We start from the raw sequence: 11,541 nt of genomic DNA on the forward strand, positions 1-11,541 counted from the left end.
TCATGCTTAAGATAAAATAAGAGCTTTTGTTAGCAATTCCTAGATGTGTGTACTTTAAATTGTAAATTTTTGATTTGGACTCATTTCAACAAACCCAATTTGTGTTTTGTGTGTAACATTAGGGTTAAGGGATGGGAAAGAGGATGGGTACAAAGAAGAACAATTTTTAAATATATTTTTTATCTACTCATTAACGAAATATTTTGTTCATGTTTTATAGGCCTATAAATAATATACCACTTGATACAGTAACACATTTGCCATTTAATACTTTGTTAAAACTGTCACTGTCATAATTGATTGAAATAGTAAAGTACATGTAACGATAAACCACTACAACAACGTAATCAATTAGCCACTATATATTGGTTAGAACAGATGGTGTCGTCGGCGTATAAAGCAACATATTCATTTAAGGTGAGTACAGTACTAATTTATCATACTTGCACGAACTGCTTTGACATATTATACTGGGGATAGAATTGGATTGGGGGCGCTATTGGATGATGCTTTGAATTAGGTTCGGCTGTTGTCATCGGGGTGGAAGTTACAGGAACTGGGCATGGTAAAGGACAAAGAGGGACAGGAGAGATCGATTCTGTTAAATTTGGTGGGCAACTAAATGGGTCTTGAGCTGGGTCGGGCGGTAAAGTGGGGCTTATTGGCTGTAATACGGGCATACTGGGATCGTACTCTGGAATATCTATTAGTGACATACCGTAACTTAATATATGGTCCACAAAAAATATAATTTAAAAAAAAAGGGGGAAATGCAGATTTTACAAAAAAACTATTACAACAAAATTATTTTCATAAAATACTGTAAATTATACATTTCACAAAAGCGAATTTAAAATGATAAATAATCCTGTGAACAATAGACTGCTGATAAACAGTGGTAATGCTTTGATAAAATGTACAGAAACTATTCAGTCGCAATTGAATGATAATAAACTATAGAAATTAAATTTAAACAATATAAAAAAAATTAAAAAAAAAACGTGTGATGCTTTGCTGCTGGTGGAATTGAATCCTGACTCCAAAGTGTCTAAAAAAAATTGCAATTTTTGTATGCCAGGTCCCTTATTGGGCGCCAAAAAGATGTAGCGGGTGTTCACTCTCCTTAGCAAGCGTTTTGCGCAATGCTAGCACCGCGTGCCACAAATAATACATTTACTCGGACCTGGTCTCTCGAACTTCCGAATGAAGGTTAACCACTCAGCCGGTATATGAGCTACGTCACACAGCAGGAAAGCAATACACTAAACACAACAACTAAAATTGTATAACTTTAATTTATTCTGTTAAATAATAATTAAAAGAATACAGTACAATTATGCAAAAAAAGATAATACTTAATTAAAACCTACACCTAGTCTAACCTAACACTACTCACGTGAGGTAATTTGGGGATGTGCACAAAATGTTTCGATCAAAGTAAATGTAGTCCAGCAAACGGCGAAACAAAAGAAAATCAAATACGATAACAGGAACAGTCCAATCCAAAATGAGTTGATAAAAAGTTGAAAGTAGTCTTCTTCTTAATTGTTGACAATAAGACAGGATCAAATTCTTAAATAATACCTGGTTCTCGGTTTTATGGCCAAATAATTTAAAACAAAAAAAAACAAAGTCTGCAACACACTGTTTCGTTCGGATAAATTTCTAAACGATACTTCTTGTGTTCAGTTCTGAGTGTTCCTCAGCTCTCTGTATAACTTGTCGATTCTTGAATCTTCTCTGTTCTCCTCTCCTTTTCCTGTCTTTCTATCTTATAAGGGGGCTAGACTCCACCCATATAATTCGATTGATTGGACTTGATTGGTGTCACTTCACCTTCACCTCAGTTAAAGCTAGGGCAAACTGGACCACTGGACAGCAACACTTGTTTACAGCAACGCCATTAGAAATCCCATTAGGGCAGTTATAAATTCCACAATTAGTGTAATTAGTGAACAGTTGATAGATTATCATATTCTTTCCAGATGTTAGGAATTGGGGGTCCTAACTACAAACTAAGAATTAATTAAGAAAACTTAACATTTAAGTTATTAAAAAATAAATGGTAAAAGAATTATAAAATTAAATTGAAACAAATCAAAAATGCACACTATTACATCGACAAACGTCTCCTTTGGGAACGTGAATCCCACGACCACACCCAAGTAACGTACTGCACAACAATGCAACATGACAAATAACAATAATATATACCCTGTTGGTAACTAACTGAAAAGGCTCCTCACAAATGCAAAATACTATAATTGGTTTCCGTCACCTTTCCTCCACTTTTACTCTTCATAAACATATTTACGTTTTAAAAAATATTAAATACTTAGGAATAATTATTATATCTGGCAATCTAAATGTATTATAATTTCTATGAATTGCTGTTGTCAATTGTTTTTAGTCGCGTGGACGCGACTCTATAGTTCACTATGTCGGTCGGTCGGTCTGTCGGTCCGGTATCACTATGTGGTTTAGCACGCGACTTATGGCTGTTGGCCTTGTTTGTAAAGGGTTTGGTTATTTTTTGTAAAGTGTTATGGCCAATAAAAGTACAGTGAACATAATGATTTTTCTGTGCAAAGGTGGAATACGAAAATTATTGGAGCAATAAACAGATTATAACAACTGTATTTTTTACTCAACGTTTTTCGTTATTTAAAACTTATTTTATACTTTTTACTTTAAACCAACGTTTCCTGTCTGAAAAGGGAAGTAATTCCAAAAAAAGCCCAAAACTGGTTGGCATGGCAAAACTCAAACCTTCAATAACAAATATTAACAAAAAAGGCAAACAAGTTGAATTCAATATAATAAATATAGTTGAAACAATATTAACAATCACACGACGTGTATTTCTAAGTATTGTTATGAATTATGCATATATCATAATGGATTTGATGCAGCAACGGTCGTTGTACAGGAAGTTCAAAATACGCAAGTGGAACGACATTACTAAGTCAGCCAATCAACGACTCACAACAGTTACCGAAGATTCAGCCAATCAAATCTAAGTCGAAGCTTGTTTAATTTTTTAGCGAAATATGTTACGATCGTTATCAAAGCCACTGTGGCATATGCATAATTGATAACAATGCACTTTGGCCTACATTATTATTATTTCTCCTGTGTCACAACTGTAATAAATCAACATATTTATTATTATTGATTTGATATATTTAATGAATTGTTTTCATGCTAAAGATAAGAGCTTTTGTTAGCAAAAATTCCTAGAATAGTGTACTTTAAATGATATTCTTTTCAATTACATTATTTTCTTAGTCCTTACGAGCTTTCCTTTCTTTTATAGGTGATAATATTCCAGTCCTGTTGGAAATTAGTTATTATGTACTTGTATAGGTTGTCTTGACATAACATCCGACCCCCCAACCCCTCCGACGCTTGTCTTTGTCTACATAGCGCCCTCATTTATTTGTTTTGAGTTGCTCTGTCACTTTGCCAAAGTTTAAATGTCGGTGTAGATGATATTCTTAACCTAACTCATTTAATTGTTGTTGAATCATTTTCAACCATGTCAGTTTGGGTTTTTTGGATTGTCATTCTGCTATAATAAATCATTATTTCTTAATAGAATATCATTAAGAAAACATCATTTAATGAAGACAATCAAAAACAGTCAAAAAGTCGAGCGGCGTTTTTGGTAAGAAATATTTCTTGTTTATTTTTTTGTTAATGTGTTTGTTTAGTATTTTTTAAGCATTATTTTTGTATTCTTAATGTTCATTCAATCTTTTATTTCGGAATCTCTGGTCCATTTCATATATGCAACAACATTCTTAACCTATTATTGAATGTAGCATACCTCAAGAGATCGCAAGGTACCCTGATTATTTGCACCATAATGTAGCACAATACATATTTACACAATATGTTCTAAATATAACACATTTCAGATCGACAGAACACATACTAAATTTTCTGACCAATGAGTAATTGGCTCTGATACACTGTATTGCCGCTTTATATCTAACTCATCACCTAGATCTATTTGCCGCCGTATAATGTCACACAACATTACATTGACCTGCTGGGGATTAGAAAAAAAAAATCACTGAAGCCTTGTTGTCTAGGCCTAACTGGTTGATGTTTAAGCCTATCTTTTTATAAGCGAAATATTCAATGAATAAAGTGAATAACTAGGCCTATTGAAACTAAAAAAAATCACGATCTATTCGAAGATGGTCAGATCTTCACCTTATTATCCATGTTTAGCATTATCAGAATTTAGTATGAACTACGGAGCGCCGTCCGACACACTCTGTCCGAAAAACTATTGGTTGTAAGACAAACAAAATGGTTTGTAAAAGACAAATCATTGATTGTAAAAATAGTTTGTTTATAAAGACAAACTATATGGTTTGAAAAAGACAAACAATGATTTGTTTTTTACAAACCATTATCTTTTACAAACCATTTTGTTTGTCTTTTATATTGTCTATATCTACATATGTCTATGTTTTGTATGACAGAATAATTATGTAGTGTGTCGGACGGCGCCCCGTAATTAACAACGCGGAGCGACACACGTTGTCGAATGATTGCTTCTAATTAAATGAACCATGACGCATTATTCTCGGAACAAATTTTACTTCCTCATTAAAAAGTACAGAACCGTTGACTGCGTCAGGTTGGAAAATGTTACGTAGCTGGCCTGGTCTTATTGATATTAAATATGATGAGGCCAAAACAGATGAAAACATGACCTAGTTCTAGTGAACCCGAGGTTAGTAGGCCTGTACTTTAGACAAGTCTGTATCCATTTTTTTTATAAATATTTTATTTGTTTTTGTTTCGATTTTTTTCTGAAAATATCCAAAATCAAGTAGTATACGTATGAAACGCCATATGTGCCAAAATATTTATCTTTTTACTAATATTAAGACAAAACTCCGTCTGGAACCCAGACTAGCCTGCACCTGCTAGCCTGTAATGTATATACAAACAATCTGTGTTAATTAACTATTTAAAAGTGCATATAGTTGTCTTGTAGCCTATTTTTTTATCTGAATATTTAGTCTGCATCTTAGTAGCAATCTACTAGACCAGAGTTTTAAAATTATAAAAAAAATAACTCCAATCATTCATTCTAAAGCTATATGTCTACACTATCAAACTAGTTTGGTTGTTGGTTGGCGATTGAATAATACATCACACTTTATGCGTTTGCATCGGCTTACAGCTCGACGATATCACACCATCCGTTTTGAACATGTGGGCCTAGGATTTATATATAAAACATCTGGCCGTTTTGTAGCATTGTTTTTCCTTGCCCATCATGTATTACTGTAAACTACTAGTGTATAGTCAAATGAGATTGAGGTGGGGTGGGGGTTGGCGTTGGTCGTCGGAAGGCAAATTGAGAATGTGTTGAGACATTCTCGTACCTGATTGGGATTCAAAACATGATATCTCGCATGTGTGCAAATCTGTATTACTGTATACAGTACTTAAGCAATAAAACACATGTGCAGGTATCACATGTTATTTTATAGGTAGGCATACTCATGTGTCATGGAGGCTTACAGGTAGGCCGACAAAGCTCGATGCATTCCATCAATTAGCCGCTATATATTGGTTAGAACAGATGGTGTCGTCGGCGTATAAAGCAACATATTCATTTAAGGTGAGTACAGTACTAATTTATCATACTTTCTCGAACGAGATGGGGAGTCACAAAATAAGAAAGACCTTTTGTGGAAGTTTAGAATAATTAGCACGTAACTAAAGCACGTGCGTACACATTACATACGGTGTTTTGCATCGTAAGTGTGTTACTTTATTGTGAATATTATTATAATTCGTTTATATATAAATGTGGGAATATCCCGTGTCTTACAGCCTACTGGGCTGACGTACAGGTCAATGGTTATTCGTTTCGTGCTGGCAAGTAAACGGCGCTCATTCGTCTACACTGGGATAACCCATACTATTCCGAAAGATGGGTTCTTTAAGGCACATTCGACCTCCAGTCTGTTTATGTTCTTTATAAAGAAGACCTACCACCAGCATATTATGGACATGGTCGAGGAGAGTCTTGAGCCCGGTGCTGATTTCATGCTATGACTTGGCCGGCCTAGCGCTTACGCTAAAACACTATTTGTATTGTCACTTTGTTTCTTGCAGGAACTTCAATTATGGATACGACAGAAAAAGAACCGCCAATTGTCAGAAGACCTGGTGCCAATCGACCACGTCGTGTCTTTATCGAACCAGCTATGCTTCTTGTAATGATCGGTGTTGTTGGGCTAACTGCGCCAATCACAATACAGTATGTTAACCATCGAGTACGGCAAAAATACAACCTGACATCGGAGACAAGCAAATCGAATTGTTTGAACGATTCAGATGATGCCAATGATAGTTCACTACAGGACCAAGTACAACAAGAGGTTACAGCATGGAGCCTAGCATACGGAGCATGTGGCGCGTTCCCTTTGCTAATTTCAACAACAATATTCGCCACTATTAGTGATACCATCGGACGGAAAATACCTCTATTATTATCAAATTTTGGAATAATTGCCCAATGTCTGATTGTTATAACTGTGGCATATTTGTCCTTGCCTTTGACATATCTGGTGATCGGAAACTTTATCTGTAACTGTTTCGGTGGATACCAGTTGTTCTTTTCCGTGTCTTTAGCCATTGTGGCTGACACTGCCAAAAAGCGCCAACGCACTATGAAATTTATAAAACTACACACGTTAATAATGTGTGGCTCTGGCCTTGTACAAGTTGGGGTCGGATACTTGGTCGATGCTACAGGATTTATTCCGCCATATTGTCTTGCAGCTGGCCTCTTTATGATAGTTGTTCCATACATAATATTTATTATACCAGAAACGGTCACAACAAAACAATCTATTTGCTTTGGCCTTACCAAGTTCTTTTATTCTGTGAAAATATTGTTTACTTCCAACAAATCTCGGAGACGAATTAAGATTATTTTGCTGTTTCTTTGTCATTTTCTTGTGTTTACTACCGTCATATACTTCATGCCTGTCGTGTATTTGAAGGTGCTTTCAAAACCGTTTTGCTGGAACTCCGTTTTGATTGGCTACTACTCTGCGTCACAGCCGATATTTGCAGGAATTGGTAAGAACTGTGTGCTTGCCCTTTCAAGGCCATTGTGGGGGACGTTCAGATTTAGTTATTGTTGGTTTCATGAGCCAATTATCGCTAACTTGTGGGTAGGCAACCAATTTAGCCGGCTAAATAACTAAGCTAGAACGGGCCATTATGTGCAATTGTATTCATTTAATATGAGTCGAGATATACTTGGATGATAGAAAGATAGTCTAGTTAATTTTACGTGTAATTGCCGTATCACGATGCAGCTTGGTGCTCTCGTTACGGAAGTACGTACTGCGAACTATTAACGTAAATATTTTGAACAATCAACAAACCGCTTGTGATTGGTCAAATTACTTTCCATTCATGAAAGTGGCAGCTAACCCGGATGACAAAACACTACATAGCGATCGAGACATTCACGCAAATAAAACTCTGATTAACAACTTTTATCTTCATTAGGTCTGCTTTGTGGTGGTTATATCTTAAAACAGTGCCTAGGAGACTATGGAATGATAATCGTAGGCCTGTTTTCAGGTATCCTGTTAATGATTGGAGTCGGAATTGCCACAACGACTGAAGAGCTGTTTATTGGTAAGGAAGAGGACAATTATTCTAAAAGGATATCGTAAGCCTATACACTAGATACTACATTATTCCATGCAATTGCGTATCAATGTCTCTAGCCTTTCTCTTATTTAATTCGTAGTGGCTGGAATCGGAGCTCTTCGAAATATTCCGTTTGCTGTTTTAATGGCATTACTTTCTAAGACGGTTGATGACAAAGAACAAGGTAAGAGTTGATGTATGTTTACGTTTCTAGAGATAGGATTTTGTCTGTTAAAGGACTTGGTGTATTTGTACGTTTATATAGATAGGATCCATGACGTAAGCGCACCGCAAGTAATTTGTGGAATTACGACGCGATAGATCACCCGAGCTGTCGCTTGTGATTGGTCAACTCACTTGCGTTGGCCTACGTCGTTCTGTTGCGTCCAATTCAGCATTTATTTGGAAAAATTTAGCATAATAACACAAAAACATAGGATATGCCTTATTTTATAATAGTGTATACGCATGTTAACTATGGTTTTGACATTGTAACGACTTTTCGCCAATATTAACGATGGTCATTTTTGCACGCAGGTACGTTGTTTGCATTTGTCGGCGCATTGGAAGGCCTGGGATTGTTTCTAGGCCCCATAACCCTTGGTAGTCTGTACAAGATGACTGTTGAGACGTATCCTGCAACTGTGTTTATCACCATGACTGGGATATTGCTGATAAACATGTGCTTAGTTTGGTAAGTAGGCCTAATTAGCAAGTTGTAGAAAAAGTAATAGGCGTAAAAGGAAGAAGTTCCAATTTGCTCACTACGTTACTAATTACAATTTTGTTCTTACTCTTAATTAGGCGTATTGAAATATTTAGAATTACGTCATGGATCATACTATACACGACTAGATTCGTCTGATAATACTATTCAAGCGGAGGAGGATGATGATGATGAAAACGCTCGTGCAGACGATTCGATGGATCATCAATAACTGAGCATACGCGCGGGAAAAGCCTACTTTCTATTGGGCGAATTTATTCGCAAGAAACAATGTTTACTCGCGCTATTATCGAAGCGTTGTTATGCTGTAGAGTAATTCTAGATTTGCCTAGTGGAAACAGGCTGTATGAATACCTGAAGCGTGGTTCCCACTAGAGACGCAATGCAGCGACGTATCGACGCAAAGTACTGTATTACGCAATCACAAGTGGGAAACGACGGCGCATCAGTGCTGGAAACATCGCAGGTTTGATTTCACGTAGGCGGGGGCAAACACAATTATCGAAAGGGCATTTTCTTTCGTTGCGTAGATTGCGTTACGTTGCGTCGCTAGTGGGAACCAAGCTTAAGTCTTTACCGTAATTGCCAACAGGTAATGAATAGAGGTTATTTGTCACTATCTTCTTCTTCGTATTTGGAGCCAACTTCAGATGTGAACTCTGTTTTGCTAGCTCTAACAGTATTTGGTTGTGTGAAACTGACTCTCTTATTTATTTATTATTATTATTATTTATTTTTTTTCCCCTTTCTTTCTCTTTCTTTTCTTTCTTCTTCTCTTCTTCCTCCCTTTTCTCTTTCTTTTTTCTTTCTTCCTTCTTTCCCTCTTTCTTTTTTCCCTTACTTCTCCTTTCACTTTTCTTTCTCCCTTCACTTTTCTTTCTCCCTTTTTTTTCTTCTTTTTGTTCCTTTCCCTTTTCTCTTTTTTTAAAACTTATATAAATATATATACATGTTAGTACGAATATATATTATTATTTAATCTCTCCTTTATATAATTGTATTGTATAAAGAAGAGTCCTGGATTTTAGCTTAGTGCAAAAGACATTATTTATTATAAAGAATGGATACAACTTTTAGTACTACTGTACAATTACTATTTTATCTTGTTTGTTAGAATTGTATATTTTATATATAAATAAAGGTCGTTCCAGATCAGTTTGATTTGATGAACAATTATTTAGTTTTTAACGATTTACCAGCCGACTCGTCCTGTATTATGGCAAATTCCGTGACACATCGTCACATGTGTAGGCCTATCACATTGTCTGACTCATAATCCATGACATAACCTTCCATGATACACTACAGTCACATGTGACGCACACACGTGCTATATTACGGAATATACCTGATACTTTACAAACGTATGTAGACTCGTAGATAAATCCGAGAATCTGGAGCATTATCTAATTAATCGCCCTATATTACTTGGTAAGTGTGTCGTAAAGCTATGTCTACACTATCAAACTAGTTTGACAAAAAAGTGTGAGTGCCCAAATATGGTAATGATATGCTCAAATGTAGTATGACATCATCATGTCCACATTTTTTGTCACATACAGGTGGCTGATAGTGTAGAGACAGAGCTTAATGATTTTAAAGATATAAAAGCGTACCTTGTCAGTCCCATTGGAATCCAACACAGAACTATTTTTCAAGTTCCGCAACGGGTTTAGGTGAGAAACTATAGAGGGCCTTGATTTGGCCAATCGGATAATCACACATTGTGGTATGGTCTGCATTGCCGAATCCGCGAGACACAGGACGACTCTCGCCAACGCAATAGACACCTTGTAGTTTGCAAAAAGGCAAGAAAAGCCAGCAAGATTCACGTTGCTGGATGATTAAATAATACAGTACTATGGCCTGACTATGCGTCGCTTGGATCGACTCCACACCGGCCTACACTGTAACATCTATTTGTACCCACTTTTTCCACACAAAGCATGTTTAGATATGAATACATTCTAAACATGTAGTCTGTATCCAACTCAACATATCAGTGACGTGTTGATTGTTGAAAATGTGGAGCAATATAAAGACACGTTTAGGTTTTATGCGTGTTTAATTTGCCATGTGTGGCACGCAACGCTAAACACGTACCTAAAAACATGTTGACTGAACATAATAGTGACATGTTGACTGTGTCATATTTGTAGTGTATCGTTACAGGTGTCCTGTTGACTTAAAAAATAATTACGGTTTTTTATTTCAATTGGTCAATGTAAAATATATCGAGTTGCTTTTGATTTAATTTTCTTTGATATAGATATAATTGAAAATGTATTGTCCTCCAAAAACATAAAAATGAAGATTCATAGAGAAAAAGACCATTTTTCGCTTTTCGCTTATAAAATGACAAAATAAACTGTTAAATTCAACCAAAACCCCTTTGGTTTATTTTTTTTCGATCGAATGTTTTGCCAATTAATTGGCATATTCAACAAAAACATTTAAAACAATTATTTGTGATGAGGTGATGTTTTTTATAAAACTACTCTTTATTTCTAAGAAATAAGTGGATACGATAATTAATATTAACTAGATAGCACGCTCGCTTCGCTCGCGTACCATCTAGGTCGTGTCTACAGATGGTTCTCGAATACACAGTAGTTTCAGCGTAAAAAATGTACGTACCGCAGGACTATAAATACATCGTCGTTTTCAGAAACGAATAAATAGACACGATGATTAATGTAGTCAACTAAAATTAGCACACTGGGAATTAGACCTACTTCCGAAGGAGAAACTTGTCTTAAAATGAGTCCACAAAACTAAAACTGTCCCTGTTATAGTCATTTATATTTTTTATAATTACTAATTAATACAATAAACAGTAACCACATTCACAGTAAGAAAATTTCGATTCAAATTAAATGGCGACCAAAATAGTTATTACGTTCAGTATTTACAATATTGTCAAAGTATTGAAATGCCATATCTCAGTGTTAAGTTTATTCTCAAAGTAATTTACCTACTTGTGTTAAACCATGGAGGGCACATAAATTTACCTACAAACTGGGAGTCTGAGAGATTTGGAATGTTCCATTCATCGCAAATCAATACATTTGTATAAACGTATATTAAATCTATCAAAATAGTATTTT

At 35.6% G+C, this 11,541-nt stretch overlaps 1 protein-coding gene across 2 annotated transcripts; it reads left to right on the top strand.

Moving 5' to 3' along the window:
• Positions 1 to 3,540: 3,540 nt before the first annotated feature.
• Positions 3,541 to 9,354, top strand: LOC140054990 (lysosomal proton-coupled steroid conjugate and bile acid symporter SLC46A3-like). Of its 2 annotated transcripts, none has more exons than XM_072100135.1 (7): positions 3,541 to 3,667; positions 5,520 to 5,650; positions 6,151 to 7,122; positions 7,561 to 7,692; positions 7,808 to 7,891; positions 8,245 to 8,401; positions 8,512 to 9,354. In XM_072100135.1, the coding sequence occupies exons 3-7, from the start codon at positions 6,162 to 6,164 to the stop codon at positions 8,570 to 8,572; spliced, it is 1,395 nt and encodes a 464-aa protein (XP_071956236.1). In that variant the 5' UTR covers positions 3,541 to 3,667; positions 5,520 to 5,650; positions 6,151 to 6,161; the 3' UTR covers positions 8,573 to 9,354. The 2 variants fall into 2 exon arrangements, with proteins under 2 accessions (XP_071956236.1, XP_071956235.1); XM_072100134.1 differs by lacking the exon at positions 3,541 to 3,667 and adding an exon at positions 4,636 to 4,750.
• The last annotated feature ends 2,187 nt before the right edge of the window (positions 9,355 to 11,541 follow it).

The sequence above is a fragment of the Antedon mediterranea genome, chromosome 7 (assembly GCF_964355755.1).
Source record: "Antedon mediterranea chromosome 7, ecAntMedi1.1, whole genome shotgun sequence".
In the NCBI taxonomy this organism is placed as follows: domain Eukaryota; kingdom Metazoa; phylum Echinodermata; class Crinoidea; order Comatulida; family Antedonidae; genus Antedon; species Antedon mediterranea.

Excerpts from the sequence above, each read along its gene's own strand:
- LOC140054990 (XM_072100135.1), top strand. The coding sequence starts at position 6,162 with ATGGATACGACAGAAAAAGAACCGCCAATTGTCAGAAGACCTGGTGCC. Across the intron at positions 7,693-7,807 it reads GACTGAAGAGCTGTTTATTG|TGGCTGGAATCGGAGCTCTT; the intron begins GTAAGGAAGAGG and ends TTTAATTCGTAG. Across the intron at positions 8,402-8,511 it reads ATAAACATGTGCTTAGTTTG|GCGTATTGAAATATTTAGAA; the intron begins GTAAGTAGGCCT and ends ACTCTTAATTAG.